The sequence below is a fragment of the Pavona decussata genome, unplaced genomic scaffold (genome assembly GCF_977016875.1).
Source record: "Pavona decussata unplaced genomic scaffold, jaPavDecu1.1 SCAFFOLD_78, whole genome shotgun sequence".
NCBI classification, from domain to species: Eukaryota; Metazoa; Cnidaria; class Anthozoa; order Scleractinia; family Agariciidae; genus Pavona; species Pavona decussata.
The window spans coordinates 1697867-1718966 of record NW_028145496.1 but is presented as its reverse complement, the minus strand read 5'-3'; the positions used below and the strand labels follow the sequence as shown (position 1 = coordinate 1718966).

General features: G+C 38.1%; 1 protein-coding gene and 1 pseudogene across 9 annotated transcripts in view; both read right to left on the bottom strand.

Moving 5' to 3' along the window:
* Positions 1-21100, bottom strand: part of LOC146476276 (sphingosine 1-phosphate receptor 3-like) — a 123128-nt gene that overhangs the window by 32898 nt on the left and 69130 nt on the right. For 3 of the 9 annotated variants that reach the window (XM_085114826.1, XM_085114816.1, XM_085114827.1), the window contains exon 1: positions 5131-5262. The exons of 3 other annotated variants lie outside the window; for them this stretch is intronic. In XM_085114826.1, coding sequence (XP_084970952.1) covers positions 5131-5143 — 13 coding nt within the window. In that variant the 5' untranslated portion in view covers positions 5144-5262. Of the gene's footprint in view, positions 1-5130; positions 5263-15921; positions 16046-21100 lie in introns of those variants that run through there. 3 more of the 9 variants (XM_085114817.1, XM_085114823.1, XM_085114824.1) reach the window with 3 other exon arrangements.
* On the bottom strand, positions 17753-20717 carry LOC146476279 (beta-2 adrenergic receptor-like; annotated as a pseudogene).

Here is a 21100-nt window from a genome sequence, read left to right as displayed (position 1 = left end):
AACCCAGCTAAATATTTTAATCGTGTAAGATAAGAACAACGAAAACAGTTGCGGACATTTTAGGAGAATTGGCTGAATAGTTAATGATGCTCTATGTAAATCAGGCAAAAGAAATTAGAGACACTGACCTCGAGTTGGGAATTTCCCACGGGCTAATTCAAGTGTGTGATTACTCATCTCGTGCAAACCATGAGCATTCTTTGAGCTGAAGTTCCCTTACCCTACGCCTGACATATGTTAAACCTCCTATTATGCTACCACCTTTTGCTTCCTCTTGTAAAATAAACAGAGACTGGCTAGCTAACCAGAGCTAACACATAATAAATGCTATAAGGATTAAACTTGAATGAATTTCTGTATTCGGCCAAACGGCAGTTTTTGAAGGCAATTGCCTCGTTTCTGTTGTAGATAGTGAGTAGAGTGAGTAGCCTAATACTGTGAAGTTGTCAACAAAATGGCGGCAACTTCGAATTCGTCGCGTTTTCAAAGTGTCTGTGAAGAAGATTTTCGGACAATTACTACACTTACGTAGTCGAGACTATTCCAGAGAAAACAAAAATTTCAACGAAACATGGAATGAAGATTTTCACGGTAAGAAAAGGAGTCGAAGAAAGAGTTAATGACTTTATTCGTCATCTACACTTTTAAAAGTCGCCAGCATTCGTGATAGCATGATACCATTCGTGTTTTCTTTCGAAACGCGTTGCAAAACAAAAGGTAGACGTGCACGTTCATTTGGTGGTTTAACGTGGTTGCCAATCAACAAAGAAAAGCATCCAACTTTTCTTCCTAGAACCTACGTAATCATTTTTGCTCGCGTCGTGTTCTTAACGATTTTGGTTACCTAGCACGTGACCAAAATCTTCCTGTTTTTTAGTATACACGAAAGCTTTGCTCCGTTGGCCACTACGCACTTCTTCCGTAGAATGTAGAATCACTACATAAATTGCTTTGCAGTTTTTTTTTTTCTTACTATAAATTATATTGTATTTCTTTGCAATAAGTGTAAATAAAATTGAATTGAATTGAATTGAATTGAATTTCTACGTTCAAACGACGGCTTCTGTCGCGTTTTATAACATCGGAGGAAGCTTTAAACCTTGCTAATTAAAGTTGCCACCTTGACTTTAGTTATAGTTATGAAGCCTGAAAAAAGTCTTTGTAATATGTTCGTGTTAGTATTTTTGGCCTTGACCGTGCACAAACTACAATAGATTCAGCAAAAGCCTAGGAGCAACTGGCCAATAGAAAGGTTCCTATTCAACTCTAGTGTGAACATTAAAACAAAGCATTGTGTTACGGTCGCGGCCCTTCCAACATAAATTGCATATATGTAACACAATTCTTACACATTTTTACTGTAGTGTCCAAACTATAAATTTACTTTTAGCGTCTAACCAGGGGAATCAGCTCAGATATACCAACAAGTAGTAAGATTCACTTGACACGCACTCAGTTGTTGTTCAAATGCTTGTATTCTATTTCTAGGGTTCACTCTACAGCTCAGCTTACAGAATTCTCCATGCTCAGAAGGACGTCTCGCGTTACTTTTATCTTGGCCGGAGTATGATTGACAACCTACTGTCAAACACTCGTCAACAACTAATGTCGCCTAACGTAAGCCTTCCTATGATTGGTTGGTGGTGGAATTTGCAATAAGTACCTTCCCTTTATTTCATGAGGAAAATGCTCTTTTCTTTCAAAGTTTTCGTTGCGTTCTTGGAAATGTCAAAAAAAAAAAATAAAGCAACGTGAGAGATATAAAAAATCACAATGAACATTTGTATCGACAAAAATTACACATTGAAAATCAAAAGTTTTTTAAATATTAAGTTGAAGTCTCAAGCAGTGTCCAGCGTTGTCGGTTGCAAAACATTTAATTTCCAAGAAGAATGGCGGTTCTACAAGTCCACGTCTATTTCCATAAATTACAGTGTACGTGTTTACAAGTTTCAGTTACCTTATCAAATATACAATACGTGGTTACAGCACAAAAAGTATTGACATTGATAATCACCTTCAAATGGAAAGATTTAATGATTATTATTATTATTATTATTATTATTATTATTATTATTATTATTATTATTATTATTATTATTATTCAAATAAGTACAGTGAAAACTAACTTTAATGACAAAATATCGGCTGGTATAAATTTAGTAAGAAACTCTGAATATCCTCACTACGAACGATAAAAACAAGAAGGGTGGCCATTTCCAGGAAAAGTTTAACTTAACGTCAGATACAATTATGTATGGCTTGAATTAATGTAAATAATGTATGGCATTGAGGAAAAACCAATTTTAAACATTTTTGACGGAAAAAATAAATTTCCTGAGGAAAAGTCCAAAACAGAACTCCTGCTTATACCAAATTTATATCAGGAGAAAACAGCATTTGATCAGAGCTAGATCAGTACTATACTAAAACATAAAAAGAGAGATAAACCATTGACTTTGTAACATTTTTTTCCCGTTAATTCGAATATTTACCATAAATAAAACAACCTTATTGCATCGCTTCCAAACAGTGAGCGATAAATAAACCCAAGAAAGAAAATATAATAGCGCAAGTGGGAGTTTATACATTGGAGCTATTTTTATTATTTAACACAAGACTAGTCGTTAATTAATACTTTGTTAGTAAAATATTCTTCCGTTGATAGACAGCTATGTAATACCCTTAGGAGAGGATTTTTAGTGAAACAAATCTCAGCCTATTCGCCTTTACGCTAACAGCAATTTCCGGTATGACCGTTGTGAAGGCCACAATCTTGTGGTGATCACTGGAATTGTATTAAAACTCAAACTTTTGCAAGCGTTTTCCGTCATCATTGTTCAAGACCGGATATTTACAGGTTTGAAAAGAAATGATTTAAAGTAGTCAATAAGAATTTTCGAGATACTTCTCTCAATGAATGCTAAAGTCTTATTTTTACGCGGGATGCCCTGAGAGGCATACCGTGTCTTTCTTCATCGTAGCCACAAATCTGCTCATTAATTTATTCATTTAACTCTACCCTTTCCTAGTAGGTATGTATTGTTCTGATTGTTTTCAACAAAAGCAGGTCAATCAAAATCCATTCTTGTCGCGTAAATCGCGAGGGAGGGGACCCACTCACCCGTACTTGTGTAACGTCAAAGCATCATTTGATTTATTCAGTAATTTCGGATTAAATTTGTGGCGCCATATTGTTAACATGTCGTCGACTCAACTGTGCCGTTTTCAAACGAAAATGAACCATTTTGAAGCGGTAAATCGAAAGAATAACTTCTAAGAAGCACTCGACCTTTAAAACGGTGGAAATTGGAGAGTTATTGGCGAAGGAATCGTGCTTTGTTTGACAGTTTTATACCACGATGGGACTTGAGAAGAGGTCATTGAGAAGCTCACGTTATCGTAATAGAACTTCCGAAATTCCCGGTAAGACCCTAAGTAGCGTAACACAGAGGAAACAACATAACGCGATCTACGTGACTCAACCTATTCCATTACCAAGCATAATTTTATCAATCTGCAAAGCAAAGCATACAGTTGGAATAAATGAACCAGCCGCAGCATCACGCCTAAATGCCAGTATAGGCATCTTGTTTATTCGTGTGGTGGAGGGAGAAGAAGGTTACGCAATACTGCGTCATTTTAGGACCGCGCACACCGGAAATAAAGATTGCGTCGGTCCCAGTTCCCCCTTGGCAACAGAATGGCGTAGCGCAACTTACAGATACGAGAAGAAGAAGAGCTGCCTGATAGGCTAGAATCCGCTCAAATTGCTAAAGATAGGAACATATTAAATGTGATAAAGTCAAATCCCGTTATTACGACCACCGTTGGGACCAGAAAAAGTGTCCGTATTACAGAATGTCGTTATATATTAAGCAGGTTAATTTTAACTGAAAATATATGTAGCGGGACCAAGAAAACTGTCCGTAATCAAGAGTGCCCGTATTAAACGGGTGTCCGTAAGGAGGGATTTCACTGGACGTTATGACACATTAAGTCACCGCTTCTACTCTGGAAAGAAATGCAGTACAAACAAACTCTTCCTCGCTACACAGATCAACACAATCTAGCTTTGCCAACTTTAGGTAGCCTTATTCAATCAGTGTCACGCTAGTCTTTTAATTTACAGCAGATTTTCAGTTAAATGTTCTGATAGCCCTTTGGACATTGTTCCCTAGACCACGATCTGATAAGCTCGGCGATTCACCCCACGAAGTGACTATCATGAGTGCGTCAAGCGGTAACGATTTAATGGTAAAGGGAAAACAACGCACGCGCATCAAAGGCCGGTTTAAACGGTTTCAATATTTGCCTCAGCATGTGTTCAACACTTTGTTGAACCAAATGACAGGCGAGTTTGAACACGTCGTTCAACATTCAGTGAGAGCGTAAAAATGTTGAAAGCTTGTTGAAAGCGTGCTGAATCAAATTTAAATTTGTTGAAGCTTTCATTCAACAGCGATTCAATGATGATTTCCTTTGCTGACGTTTGAGCACTCCATTCAACATGAATTTGTCAACATTGGCCCAACATCCGTTCAACTTTTGTCGAATTGAACAAACTAGTTTGTCAAATCGGTTGAAGGCCGTTTAGACGGGCCTTTACCGTCCCTAGCGCCGGCAATATGTACTTGCTTAGGATTCTGCTGGCTCGCTACAAAGTTGCTTTTATTCTGTGTGATTGACCAAAATAATTACTCAGTTTTGGTTTTGGTTTTAGGCACTCAATTGAAAACTGCTCGAAACGTACCATTCAACTAGTTAAAAACGAAAAATACTTAATAACAAGATTTTATCTCTCATCATGAGAGGTTTGTGACCATAAAGCACTTTTTCTTGATCCCACCAGTTTATTTTACCGTTTAGATCAGGCTCCAGTTGTTCAAAGGGCGGATAACTTTATCCAGTGGATAAGTCACCATCCAGTGGTACCAAACAACGCTTCTGGCAAGTTTTCCACACAACCCATCATTATACTTAAATTAGACATACGCTTCTACTCTATATACACAAGTTATAGGGCTATAGGGAAATTCTTGCACACATTTATTTGCCGCATAGAAACCTATCCAGTGGATCAGTAAAATTATCCGCTCTTTGAACAACCGGGGCCAGATGATTTCTTACCTTTAGGATCCATGGACCAAAATTGTTACTACTGAAGACAACAACAGGATCACACAAATTCCAATCACAGCTGTAAGGGTTAAAAATCCCAGTCCTCGAAATTTTAGAATTTCTGTTCTGTACTATACTGTGTTTCGATCAGTTGTAATTCTTTTGCGAAGGCGTATGAAGGTTATACGATCTCACTGAATGTCATTTAAATATCACGCGATAATTTCTTTTCGAGGTTATTTTTGTGACCGCGAGAGCTTTTTGAAATAAAAACATATAGACGTTAATAAGGTATTATTCGCTGCAAGCGTGTTCTGTTCCATTTTTAGTAAAGTTTACTTTAGTAAAAGTTAACAGAGTAAAATAAAAAGGAAAGACGGATTCGGAAGGGTTCAGAAAGGAAAAAAACAAGGGACAAAAAATTCATCCTGGCTGGGTACATGAAGAGACTGACCACAGGCATATTTTTTCACATCGTGAAAAAAAGGTTTTATGTATGTATGCTACAGTAAGAAAATATCATGGTATAAATGTATTTTGGTATAAGAAAGACTTTCCATTTTCCAATTTTAGTGTTAATTAAGGATATGAGGTATGGTGGTCAACAAATTAGGTGACTGGAAAAAATATTACATCATCATGAACATTATATTTCACAGCTTGAACCATTTATTGCACACTTTAAATTTAACCGTATACATTATGACTTGTTACTGCTCAAGTAAGATTTTCAATCTCCCGGAAGCGCCTTGGTTTGCTGAGGATATTTAAAATAACAGAAATTTAGCCAACGTTCGGATCAAAAATATTGCAAGGGTGGAACACGAGACATTAAAACCTTGATGACAAAGGTTTTGGGAAATCACTTTAGCTATGGGAGTACTTGTGATATATCGATTAGCCAGTTTCACAATTATTCATCTCTGAGCCGGGTCAGTAAAAAAACGATGAATATTTACGTAGCCTTTCGGTGGATCTAATATTAGCACGAGAGCTTAAAGGACCCTAGTCAGCCTCCACCATTTTCGATGCCATCAAAATTATTGATCTTACATGGTGAAGCGAAATCTTATTGCTTTAATGTAAGTTTTTGTTCCTGAAAGTAATTTTCATTTTTTTTAGTAGTTTCACAGTGATTTTGTTCATTTCAACATGCTCCAAATAAAATATAATAGCTTAACTCTCGCATATAAACAAAAACAAAGGTGTGGCTAACTAGGGCCCTAAAAGCGGACTATATCAAAACACTCCCTCCCGGCTACACGCAAACTTAAGAAAAAGAAAAAGCTGTACTGAAGAGTTCGTTTCAGAGGTACCCGTGTGTTCCAGGTAGAGTTGGAATTTGGAAATGTTGGTTTTAGTGGAGGAGGGCCGGAAAACCCGAGAACACGGGCCACCTTGGTGGGAGGCGAGTGCTATCACCACTAAGCCTGATGCCTCATCATGCTTTCCATGACTTTGGAACTGACATCCAAGCAAGTGAGAGCCTCGAGACAGCTTTTTTTTTTTTTTATCAGGACCGAAAGACATTTCTTTCTTTTTTTTTTTTTGTTGATTTTTTTACTACATGTAGTTGTAACGCGCATAGAAAGGTTGTGATATGTTTACTTCTCATTTGGAATATACTTACTTTCTTACAATATTACATAGCTAACTGTGTACTCTATTGGAATATGAAGGTTTTTTTTATCAGACGATAGCACGTCTGTCTCGGTTAGGGCAAAAACAGCCCTTGCAAATTTTCAACAGAGCCCTTGGAAACTTGTTAATTAGCAGTGCGCAGCGAATAAGCGATCGGGTTTAACAGGGGATGCAAAATTACTAAGGCCTCTGAGAGTTTCACTTCTGTCTTGTAATGGCAGCTTTTGCAAATTTATTTTACGTTCTCCATTACGATGATTGGAATCCAACAAACGGCAAATATTCCAACAAGAATGAAAACGGAGTATGCAACACTTCTCTCTTTCCTTTTCAGCTTTTCCATCTCGCGAGCACTTTCGGTTAGAGATAGTCCCTCGTCTCGTCTCTCCTCTGGTGTTGTTAAATGTAGGTACAAAGTTTTTCTCACGATGGAGTAGATTCTTGAGTAACAGGCAAGTAATAAGACTAATATAGGAAAGGCAATTGCATCAGCAATAAAAACTCTGTAGCCGTCGAATGAGTCAGGCCATCCAGTGACGGGAAGAAAAGCTAACAGCGTAGTTAATATCCAGATTGAAAAGATCCCAGTTGATGAGAGATATGAGCTAGTTAGATAATCCGTGCTGTTTGACGCCGGAGATATGACAATAAGCCGCTCGACTGCTAGACCACGCATTGTCAGAAACGAAGCACAAAACGCCAAGTATGTGAAGATGTAGGCTGCTCCTGTAACGTTCTCGTAAAGAAGCCAGTGGCTTAGACCAAATAACAACTCACCTAAACGACCAACCAGAAGATCGCACGGGGCGAGGTTTAAGATGAGGTAGTTGGCCGTTCCTTTTAGCAGTTTGTACTAGTAAGAATCTTTCCAGATGACTACAATAACTGAGGAGTTTACAATTACCGTCAGAAAGGAAAGAGAAAACGCGGCTATAGCTTTCCAAGTTGAAATTAGGTCTGGCAATGAAACAGACAAACAATCAGTGTAAACTTTTAGTACTTATATTATTGAACTTACGAATGTTCACTTGATCTATCGTTCTATACTAGCAAGCAAGCGGTTCTAGATTTATTTTTGCAAGCCACCTTTAATTTTTAACTGGACAGAAAAACGTTTCTGTTTGCGATTTCCGCCCTGGATTTACAGCCGTTTAACCCTGTCATATACCTGCAGTAGAAAAAACTTTATTTAACAAATCGATGGCAGTTTTCTTTGGTACCAGAAAATGACATCATAAAATGTTCAGAAGTCAACTTGACTGCATGGCCTGCAAGTGAAACCGATCGAGTCACGCCGGTATATGTCCCAGTCTATTCACGTGGGTATATTCTGTTTCTGTGTTAGTTACGCCTGATTACTAGTACGTCCTGGTTGTACATATTACAGAGAAATTAAACCTTAGACCTCTTTTGATAGAAGCAAAAACAACAAACAATAATTAATATGCATTAATGCTTTAATAGGGATACTCCTAAAACAGTGTACACTACACTAGGAGATAAAAATAATATCAAAGGCAAACCTTGGATAATTTAGAGAAGTGGCCTCAAGTTATATGAGAAATCTTTGAGGTGTTGTTTTGCATAATGCGTGAGTTTATCCTGGCCCAGGATTATTATTATTTATTCCAAACAATATTCTTAAAAAAAGAGTATATACGGTTGTAACGCGCACAGAAATATACGCTGATGTAATGCCAAACCCGGTACTTTCTTGCATAAATACACAGCTGTCATCTAGTTAACATTAAAGGCCAATCTTGGCTAATTTAGAGTAGTGGCTTCAAGTTCTATGAGAAATCTGTGGGGCGTTGTTTTTCATGATATGTGGGTTGGTGAGTTTAGGCGGTAGGAACTTTCCCTTTTTCGACTTCCATTACGGTTTAGCCATCTCGTGCGAAGCATGTGAATACCTTGAGCTGGAGGTTTATGGCAGGAGGATGGTGGGTTTGCAAATACTATTCCGTTAAATTCTTCCTTGTCGCTTTCTTTCGCCATAAAGAAATGACTTCCGCTTGTAGGGTATTTGAAAGGCAATTTCCTCATAGCGTGATCATGACACGCCATCAAAACATGTCACGCGATTGTTCTAGGACTGAATGCATTGATGGATTACTGACCTTTTCTCACCACTAATTCTTCCTGTTTCTTGAGAAAATATTTGAGCAGGTGATTGGGAAAGGCGACATTAACAACTCCAACTGAATCAGGGGACACAAAACAAATGTTCCCTGTCGACATAAAAACTCATAGACGATATCAGCGCCTGTACAGAGTAAAACTGATTAAATTTGACTTGCTTTGAAACCGAAATTTCAAGCAAAAACAACGAAAGAAATTATCTTTGCTAAACACGTTGTGTAACTGTAATTTAGTTTTTAAATCAAACAAACTGGGTAAATTGCAATTGTGAATGGTTGAACCGGTAACCTTTTGAGTACATTATTTTTGTCGATCGTTTGACAATTAAACAAAACAGTTCCGGTTACTTCATTTGGCAATAAATTCATTCCTCCTTTGATTAATGATTTGATAAGCGATTAACTACGACTAGAAATTTCCAACAAATTCTTGCTCAGCTTTTGCGGGGCAGAAGTTTGGAGCTTTTAAACAACGAAGCATGCTCAAGTTAGGTTAGCTCATACAACGCGGCGGTTTCAATTATTTTTCGCAAGTTTTGAGTGGTAATTGCTTGTGCAGAGATAGAATATTTCAGCTGGCTTATTAGCCTCCGAAACAAGGGTAACTGCTGTTTTTAGAGTTGCGCTCCAGTTAACTGAATAGGTCGTCTTGTAAATAACACATCTAAGATCAACAATGCAATGAACATATTAATTAACGGCTGCGTTACCATGAAATCCATTCGATTAACGATGACACTCTCCGAGCGTTTAAAACCTTGCTTGGCTCGATATTTTCTTTTCTTACCGTGTAAGAAAATTAGACTATTGGTTTAACTTTTTCACTAGTTGTTCTAACAAGAAGTCTAAAAGCTTAATTAACCGGTCGCAACAAGAAATGCAATCTTTCATAACACTTCCGGTGAGTCACCGATGGAATATTAGCAATCTGGAATGTTACGCGAAGCATGATTCCTGGAAATACTGGCGACATAATTTCATTGAACACTTTTAGTAGAGGCCAAAAAAAACACAACAACAACAACTAAAGTAAATATACACTTTTTTATAGCACTTTATTTTACAAAAATATCTACGCTGAAACTTGTTTTTAAGAATATTTTGAGAATAAACCAGAGGCTGAGATTTTGAAAAGAATCAATCTTTTTGTTGTTGAAAATTTGTAAATACGATACAAATATATTTTTAACTCAACCGTTTAAAAATCTTGCTTTCTATATAAACGGCAAAACTTACCCAATAAAACGATAAAACCTGCACTGGCGATATGTTTGATGCTACGAACAGTTTGATGCAGATCAACTACAAACACTTTTTATTGTTACCCCAATACATTCTAAAACGGAAATGTCATACGCTAAGCTAGAATATTCACAAGAATATTTTTAACATCTGTAGCACTGCCAAAAAATGTTCATGTGCTTGCTCATTTTCTTTGTCAAATTTGGCCAAATCTCCCAATTAATCCGGGTACGTGACTGTAATCTAACCTTCAAGTGTATATAAGAAATATAACAGTTGTACCTATGGGTAAGAAGTGCCGACTGTTCTGTTCTTTTCATATCCGAACAGGCTAGGGGAGCCTGGACCTTATAAGCCCTCGGTTTCAAATTCAGCCCCCGTCTCCAATCCTACTTCGTATCTTTAGGGTGTAATAGAGCGGCTTTCAATTGAGTATCGAAAGTAATTAATTCGCGTTTGGTTTGGTTTTGCAATACGACGCTCTGTGATTGGTTAACAAAAGTCGCGCCACTTTCTCAACCAAAGGAAATCCAAACCAAAACCAATCGTGTTTTCGCGGCGCTCGTTTCCCGCGCTTGGCGCCAGCAACATGTATTTGCTTTGAATTCTGAGTGGCTCGTTGTGTTTTTACATCTGTTTCGATTGGCCAGAGTAATTACTTTGGTTTTGGTTTTATGACACTCAATTGGAAACCGATCTATTTATGTTTGACGAAACAAATAGATTCTTTTGACTCTCTTTGGACTCCGGCTCAATAGATCTCAATAGAAGCCCTGTTAAAAACACTAATGGATTGCATGAAGAGAAAAACTAAAGTTAACATTTACAAATTAAAATGAAATTCAAACTCGTACACAAAATCCGGTATTTCAAGAAAACGTCCATTTTTGAGCAATCGTATTACTCGTTTTCAGTAACCGGTCTTACTGGCACAGTCCGTTCCAAATTTTTAAAACTGCTCTTCGAAACTTTGCTGTGCACAATGAATAAACCAAGGGATTGAGCAGTGGATGTAAGGACACAAATACCAATCCCAAAAAGGGATGTTTCAAACATTTACAGGAAAGGTGTATTTGGCGTATTACGTATAACGGAATGCAACAAACGACATAAATAGCAACCAGCATAAAAGTCGTGCGCGCAACACTTCTCTCTTTCTGTTTTAACCTTTCTATTGTTTGAGCATTTTCAGTCAGACCTTGACGCTCTGTTGGCCTCTCCTCCAGTGTGGTTATATCCAGATTAAAAGACCTTTTTACCACGAAGTAAATTCTTGTGTAACTGGCGACTATTACGATTATTAAAATAATACCAAACACATCAGTAACCTTCCTTACGTAATTAAAATACAGTTCTTTGCTAACAAGGAGAGATAAATATGGTAAGCCAGCGGCGACCCAGATAGAGATAATCCAAAGTGTGAGACAACGAGTTGTCCAATACTGTGTGCTTCTTAGTGGGCATGAAATGACGATGAGTCGTTCAACTGCAAGGCTAAGGATTGTTAAACAGGAAGCAGACTGGGCGATGAATACAGTGATCACTGCTGCAAACAAAAGATCATCACTTGGCAACAAAATATAAATACCAATCAGCAAAAGGCTTGGCATAGCAGTTAATAGATCACAAATGGCCAGGTTTAAAATGAAGAAGTTGGCGCGGGTTCCTTTAAGCTCCTTGAATGGATCTTTCCAGATTACCGTGATCACGAAGAGGTTTAAAAATGCAATCAGAACAGAAACTAGGAAAATAACTGCCGCTACCGCTTGAACTGAAAGAAACAAACAAACAAACAAATAAATAAATGAACATTTTACCGAAAAAGAAGAAACAAGCGTTTAGTCTTACGGATTTTAACTGTTTTTTAAATACCCGCAAATAAACAATGTAACACTGAGAGAACAAAATCAACTAAATTCTTGAAAAGGGGCAACTTAGGATTTCCTCTAACACGTTTTAGAAACGATGATGTTTGAACTAGAATACGTTCGCTTAGTATTAAACAATTGCAACCCATTCTGACGCAGTCTATCGGCCAGATAACACTCGTCAACAGCTATCAGACTCTGGGTTGGTAATCTAAGAGGTGTCCACTTTTAGAGGAAGGGCAAGCGCGCTCATGCAAAGAAAATTCTTTTGCAATTAGTCATTTGTCACCTGAACAAGGCGTGGGCATGAAGTGTTAGGTTTCAGTATTACAGAAACTTCAGTTATTCAGCGATAATTAATTTAATGTGTCTATTTTTATCGTGCATGCTATAATGGCTCATACACCATAGCCGCTAAGCCAATCAAATCCCTGGAGTTGCATTACACAATAATACTTTTTTTTAACTCGTGAATATGCGCATGCGCAATGAACGAGTTATCGCAATGTGGAAGATTATCACTCACTCCCTCCATAAGCTTTAAATTTTGTCTGAATTTAATCGGAATTGAATCAAAAGCATAAATTATTCATGCGTCTACCTATAGTGCATGTATTCACCGTAAGTCGACATTAGAGGACAAAAAACAAGGACGTAAAATCGACTCATTACGAATAACTTATTCTTAAAAGAATAAAGCTAGTAGGTGTGTTGTCTGTGAACTCCTTCCACTGACCGAAACTAAAGGTCAACTTTCCTTTCAGGACAGATATTTTCCAAAAGTTCGACTTGGATTAACCTCTCTTGCAGACGCTCTTTTGGCTCTTCTCGTTGGGAGGAAAGATTGTGCTACGAGCCAAAAAAAGGTCTGTAAGAGAGGCTACACTTGGATCGATAGTCGGAACTGCTCGTTTCAGTGAACAACAAATGAAAACGTGAAAACATTTAAAGGTGCTTAACCAAAAAATCTGAGGAAGCGACGTGGACCGACGTGACCGAAAGAATACGAAATTCTACAGTGCGATAAATCTCCCTTCGGTGTCAAAGTTAATGGATAAGATCAGGACGTAAACACTGAACTTATATACAGCCGAACACAACACTTCATTTCTCTGGCCGCTGAATATATAGAGTGTATGCACGACGGCCATGTTGGAAGACTGAAACAATACAATGATTTTCCTTTAGGAAATAAATTCTGTTTTTATGCAAATATCTTCTATTGTTTTAGTCCTCCAACATGGCCGCCGTGCACACACTCTATACAAAAGATATATAGAAAAAGATATATATAAAAGATGTATATACACAAAAAAGAAAACGTTCGATTAACGTTAAAGATTCAAGGCAATTCCGTGTGTGAAAGGCTAAGGGACAAATAGGAAACTAAAACTTAACCTTCGAAAAAAATTTCATTCCGGGTGAGCAATAAGATCGATTCACCAGAACTAATGTAAACACTGCAAGTTTGCTAATGCACAGCGACAATCATCCCTTCGCGCATTTTTAAATTTACATTCACTTATATAAAGCCAAAATAGCTACTTTAACAAGAAATTTCTTCCGGTGTTATAAAACGCTGACAGAAGCTGTCCTTTGAACGTAGCCATACTGACCATACTGAAAACAGTAAGATTTAGTTCACGTGCTAGGCAACCAAAATTGATCACATGTATCAAATTTTATTCCGCAGGAACACGACGCGAGGAAACGAAATTGGAAGATAAAGCGGACGCTTTTTTTTTGTCGATTGGCAACCACTTAAAACCCCCAAAAGAACGTACACGTCCACCTTTGCGTTGCTTCGCGTATTGAAAGGAATCAAAGTGCGTGTGTGATTCGATTGTTTTGCGCGTTAAGCAAATAATATTAAGTTCATAATGCATTCCTGCAATGCGGCATGGCGTCCATGTAGCGTAGTTTGATGCAATTACCGCTTAAAATACGGATACCACTATTCACTTTTGCATTCACAAGTTGGCTCACGGGAGCCTTTGATTAATAACACCCGTTTTACTGTGTTTACTGGGTCCTTATTGACTGCGCTAGCATAATTGTTGGCGTAATTTGGAAAAACGAGGATGATTTTTTCACTTTTTTTAAAAGTTAAGCACTGCTAGCGACATCGGCATATTTTTAGTTTTTTGAAGGGAACATTATCAGAGTCACGATATGCTTGGTCTCTGAGATTGATTATTTTCAAGTTCCGTTCATGGTTTAGTCTATTTTCATTCGTGTGGGGGAGGGAGAAGAAGGTTACGCTATACTGCGTCATTTTTCGTCTAGAGGACTGGGCACAGCGGAAATAAAAAACTGCGTCGGTACCAGTTCACGCTTTCACTGGCAACAAAATGGCGTCGCGCAAGTTACAGATACGAGAAGAAGAACAGCTGCTTGATAGGCAAGAGCCCGCTCAAATTGCTAAAGAGTGGGACCAGAAAAAGTGTCCGTATTACAGAATGTCGTTGTTAAGCGGGTTAATTTTAACAGAAAATATATGTAGCGGGACCAAGAAAACTGTCCGTAATCAAGAGTGTCCGTATCAAGCAGGTGTCCGTAAAGCGATTTCACTGTACATTATGACACATTAAGTCACCGCTTCTACTCTAGAATGAAGCGCAGTACAAACAAACTCTTTCTCGCTACACAGATCAATGCAATCTAGCTTTGCAAATTTTAGGTAACCTTATTTAATCAGTGTCACGCTGTTTTTTTAAGTTACAGCAGATTTTCAGTAAAACGATCGGATTGTCCTTTGGACACTTTTCCCTAGACCACGACCTGATAAGCTCGGCGACTCAGCCTACGAAGTGACTGTCAGTGTGTGCGCTAAACGGTAGCGATTTAATGGTAAAGGGAAAAGAACTTCTCGTGCGATATTTTTCTAGTATCATAAGTCTAAGAGCTTTTTTTATTCAATCAGCTGTCGAAACGAATTCCCGTTTTCTTTGTTTTGCTTGTCACGCTCTGTGATTTGATAGTAAAATAAGCGCCAATGTTTTCAGTCGCAAAACAAAGCCAATAATTGTGACTAATGTTCTTGCACGCGCATCAAAGGCCCGTTCAGTGAAACGGTTTCAACATTTGCTTCAACATGTGTTCAACACTTTGTTGAACCAAATGACGGGGGAGTTTGAACACGTCGTTCAACATTCAGTAAGAGCGTAAAAACGTTGAAAGCTTGTTGAAAGCGTGCTGAATCAAATTTAAATTTGTTTAAGCTTTCATTCAACAGCGATTCAATAATGACTTCCTTTGCTGCCGTTTGAGCACTCCATTCAACATTAATTTGTCAACATTTGCCCAACATCCGTTCAGCTTTTGTCGAATTGACAAAAATGGTTGGCCAAATCGGTTGAAAGCCGTTTAAACGGGCCTTTACCGTCCCTAGCGCCGGCTGTGTGTACTTGCTTAGGATTCTGCTGGTTCGCTACGAAAGTGGTTTTATTCTGTGTGATTGACCAAAATAATTACTTTTCGTTTTGGTTTTAGGCACTCAATTGAAAAGTGCTCGAAACGTACCATTCAACAAGCCAAAAACGAAAAATACTTAATAACAAGATTTTATCTCTCATCATGAGAGGTTTGTGACCATAAAACGATTTTTCTTCTTCTCACCAGTTTATTCTACCTTTAACATCAGGCTCCAGTTGTTCAAAGGGCGGATAACTTTATCCAGTTGATAAGTCACTATTCAGTGGTGCAAATGTATACTAAACAACGCTTCTTGCAGGTTTTCCACACAAACCCATCATTATACTTAAATTAGACATACGCTTCTACTCTATACACAAGTTATAGGGCTATAGGGAAATTCCTGCACACATTTATTTGCCGCATAGAAACCTATCCAGTGGATCAGTAAAATTATCCGCTCTTTGAACAACCGGGGCCAGATGATTTCTTACCTTTAGGATCCATGGACCAAAATTGTTACTACTGAAGACAACAGCAGGATCACACAAATTCCAATCACAGCTGTAAGGGTTAAAAATCCCAGTCCTCGAAATTTTAGAATTTCTGTTCTGTACTATACTGTGTTTCGATCAGTTGTAATTCTTTTGCGAAGGCGTATGAAGGTTATACGATCTCACTGAATGTCATTTAAATATCACGCGATAATTTGTTTTCGGGGTTATTTTTGTGACCGCGAGAGCTTTTTGAAATAAAAACATATAGACGTTAATAAGGTATTATTCGCTGCAAGCGTGTTCTGTTCCATTTTTAGTAAAGTTTACTTTAGTAAAAGTTAACAGAGCAAAATAAAAAGGAAAGACGGATTCGAAAGGGGTCAGAAAGGGAAAAACAAGGGACAAAAAATTCTTGCCGGCCGGGTACATGTAGAGACTGACCAAAGGCATGTATTTTCACATCGAGAAAAATAGGTTTTATGTATTTATGCTGCAGTAAGAAAATATCATGGTATAAATGTATTTTCGTATAAGAAAGACTTTCCATTTTCAAACTTTAGCGTTAATTAAGGATATGAGGTGCGGTGGTCAACGAATTAAGTGACTGGAAAAAAAATATTACATCATCATGAACATTATATTCCACAGGTTGAACTATTTATTGTACACTTTAAATTGAACCGGATACATTATGTCTTTTTACTGCTTAAGTAAGATTTTCAATCTCCCGGAAGCGCCTTGGTTTGCTGACGATATTTAAAATAACAGAAATTTAGCCAACGTTCGGATAATCCAGTGGAAAAAAAAAAGGTACGCGAGACACTAAAACCTTGATGACAAAGGTTTTGGGAAATCACTTTAGCTATGGGAGTACTTGTGATGTATTAATTAGCCAGTTTCAAAATTATTCATCTCTGAGCCGGGTCAGTAAAAAAACGGTGAATATTTCGTAGCCTTTCGGTGGATATAATATTAGCAAGAGAGCTTAAAGGACCCTAGTCAGCCTCCGCCATTTTCGATGCCATCAAAACTATTAATATTGCATGGTGAAGCGAAATCTTATTGCTTTAATGTAAGTTGTGTTCCTAAAAGTATTTTTCATTTTTTTAGTAGTTTCACAGTCATTTTGTTCATTTCGACATGCTCCAAATAAAATATAATAGCTTAACTCTCGCATATAAACAAAAACAAAGGTGTGGCTGACTAGGGCCCTAAAAGCGGACTATATCAAAACACTCCCTCCCGGCTACACGCAAACTTAAGAAAAAAAAAAGAAAAAGAAAAAGAAAAAGCTGTACTGAAGAGTTCGTTTCAGAGGTACCCGTGTGTTCCATGCAGGTAGAGTTGGAATTTGGAAATGTTGGTTTTAGTGGAGGAGGGCCGGGAAACCCGAGAACACGGGCCACCTTAGTGGGAGGCGAATGCTATCACCACTAAGGCTGATACCTCATTCTTTCCATGACTTTGGAACTGACATCCAAGGAAGTGAGAGCCTTGAGACAGCTTTTTTTTTTTTATCAGGACCGGAAGACATTTTTTTTTTTTTTTTTTTTTTTTTACTACATGTAGTTGTAACGCGCATAGAAAGGTTGTGATATGTTTACTTCTCATTTGGAATTACTTACTTTCTTACAATATTACATAGCTAACTGTGTACTCTATCGGAATATAAAGGTTTTTTTAGGGCAAAAACAGCCCTTGCATTTTTTACAACAGAGCCCTTCGAAACTTGTTAATTATCAGTGCGCAGCGAATTTAACAGGGAATGCAAAATTACTAAGGCCTCTGAGAGTTTCACTTCTGTCTTGTAATGGCAGCCTTTGCAAATTCATTTTACGTTCTCCATTACGATGATTGGAATCCAACAAACGGCAAATATTCCAACAAGAATGAAAACGGAGTAGGCAACACTTCTCTCTTTCCTTTTCAGCTTTTCCATCTCGCGAGCACTTTCGGTTAGAGATAGTCCCTCGTCTCGTCTCTCCTCTGGTGTTGTTAAATGTAGGTACAAAGTTTTTCTCACGATGAAGTAGATTCTTGAGTAACAGGCAAGTAATAAGACTAATATAGGAAAGGCAATTGCATCAGCAATAAAAACTCTGTAGCCGTCGAATGAGTCAGGCCATCCAGTGACGGGAAGAAAAGCTAACAGCGTAGCTAATATCCAGATTGAAAAAATCCCAATCGAGAGGTATGAGCTAGTTAGATAATCCGTGCTGTTTGACGTCGGAGATATGACAATAAGCCGCTCGACTGCTAGACCAAGGATTGTCAGAAACGAAGCACAAAACGCCAAGTATGTGAAGATGTAGGCTGCTCCTGTAACGTTCTCGTAAGGAAGCCAGTGGCTTAGACCGAATAGAAACTCACTTGGAAAACCAACCAGAAGATCGCACAGGGCGAGGTTTAAGATGAGGTAGTTCAGTGGCCGTTCCTTTTAGCTGTTTGTAAGAATCTTTCCAGATGACTACAATAACTGAGGCGTTTACAATTACCGTCAGAAAGGAAAGAGAAAACGCGGCTATAGCTTTCCAAGTTGAAATTAGGTCTGGCAATGAAACAGACAAACAATCAGTGTAAACTTTTAGTGGTTATATTATTGAATTGGAACTTACGAATGTTCACTTGATCTATCGTTCTATACTAGCAAGCAAGCGGTTCTAGATTTATTTTTGCAAGCCACCTTTAATTTTTAGCTGGAGAGAAAACGTTTCTCTTTGCGATTTCCGCCCTGGATTTACAGCCGTTTAACCCTGTCATATACCTAGAATAGAAAAACTTTATTTAACAAACCGATGGCAGTTTTCTTTGGTTCTAGAAAATGCCGTCATAAAATGTTAAGAAGTCAACTTGACTGCATGGCCTGCAAGTGAAACTGATCGAGTCACGCCGGTATATGTCCCAGTATATTCGCGCGGGTATATTCTGTTCCTGTGTTAGTCACGCCTGATTACTAGTACGTCCTGGTTCTACATATTACAGAGAACTTAAACCGGAACCACAAGAACTTATCTTTGCTAAACAAGTTGTTTCACTCTTAAGTCAACTGAACAAATTGGGTAAGTTGCAATTGTGAATGGTTGACCCGGGAACATAAGAGTACATTATTTTGCCGCTTGCACACTGGTTTCCAGCGCAAAGTTAAATTCGATCTCTCGACAAAACAAAATCGTTAATATATATTTATTTCTCTTTTGGTTAACGATTTGATACGCTATGAACTACCACTAGAAATTCTCAACAAATTCTTACTCAGCTGTTGCGGGACAGATATTTGGTAGCGCGAACCAGACCGGTCGTACTCAAGTTTTTTTTTTTCTTTTTTTTTTTTTTCTTTTTTTCCAAGAGCTAGCGTTTAAACACCGAAGCATGTTAATTAGCTTATTCAACAAGACCGTATTTTAAAAGTAATTTTTGCAAGTTCCAGCCTGCTAATTAGCCTTTGAGATAAAAGCTACTGCTGTTTTTTAAGAGTTGCGTTTCAGTTAATAAAAGAAGTCATCTTGTAAAGCCAGCGACACACTTAGCGATTTTATACGCCGATCGCCGCGGTCGGCGAAAATCGCCAGGTGTGCCCGGCGCAGCAATTGCGATTTTCGCCGATCGTTGCGATCGGCGTATAAAATGGCCGATATCTGGCATGTCAGATATCGGCGATTAAATTCGCCGGCATTCGTCAAGTGTGCCCGTTCCCCACGATTTTCTACGGTAATTGCTGCGAATCGTCGGTGAAGCCAACCCATCAGGTTGGGCGATTTTATCACACGAGTTTTCAAAGCTGGCACATCGCCGCGATCAGCGAAAAAAATCGCCAAGTGGGTATAAAATCCCCTGGTGTGTCGCTGGCTTAAAGAACCCAGCTAAGATCCACAATATAAATAATTAATGGTTACATTACCATGAAAATCTATTCGTTTAAAGATGGTAGTTTAACGTAAGAACAAACTTAATATACTATTAGTTCAACTGTTTCGTCGGCTGTTTTAATAAGAAGTCTACAAGACTAACCGGTCGCACCTGAGTAATCCAGTTATATTTATAACACTTCGATTGAGTCACCCAAGGTCGGCTGAATCATGATCTGGCAAGTCACGCGATGCATGATTCCCAGAAATACCGACGACTCTTTTAAAATTTCAGACAACAATGCGTTTCTAGACAGTTTAAAAATATGTTTCTTGCTTCCATAATTTCATTGACCTCTTTTGATAGAAGCAAAAACAACAAACAATAATTAATATGCATTAATGCTTTAATAGGGATACTCCTAAAACAGTGTACACTACACTAGGAGATGAAAATAATATCAAAGGCAAATCTTGGATAATTTAGAGAAGTGGCTTCAAGTTATATGAGAAATCTTTGGGGCGTTGTTTTGCATAATGCGTGAGTTCATCCTGGCCCAGTATTATTATTATTTATTCCAAACAATATTCTTAAAAAAAGAGTGTATACGGTTGTAACGCGCACAGAAATATACGCTGATGTAATGCCAAACCCGGTACTTTCTTGCATAAATACACAGCCGTCATCTAGTTAACATTAAAGGCCAATCTTGGCTAATTTAGAGTAGTGGCTTCAAGTTCTATGAGAAATCTGTGGGGCGTTGTTTTTCATGATATGTGGGTTGGTGAGTTTAGGCGGTAGGAACTTTCCCTTTTTCGACTTCCATTACGGTTTAGCCATCACGTGCGAAGCATGTGAATACCTTGAGCTAGAGGTTTATGGCAGGAGGATGGTGGGTTTGCAAATACTATTCTGTTAAATTCTTCCTTGTCGCTTTCTTTCGCCATAAAGAAATGACTTCCGCTTGTAGGGTATTTTATATGCAATTTCCTCATAGCTTGATCATGACACGCCATCAAAACATGTCACGCGATTGTTCTAGGACTGAATTGATTGATGGATTACCACCTTTTGTCACCACTAATTCTTCCTGTTTCTTGAGAAAATATTTGAGCAGGTGATTGGGAAAGGCGACATTAACAGCTCCAACTGAATCAGGGGACACAAGACAAATGTTCCCTGTCGACATAGAAACTCATAGACGATATCAGCGCCTGTACAGAGTAAAACTGATTAAATTTGACTTGCTTTGAAACCGAAATTTCAAGCAAAAACAAAGAAAGAAATTATCTTTGCTAAACACGTTGTGCAACTGTAATTTAGTTTTTAA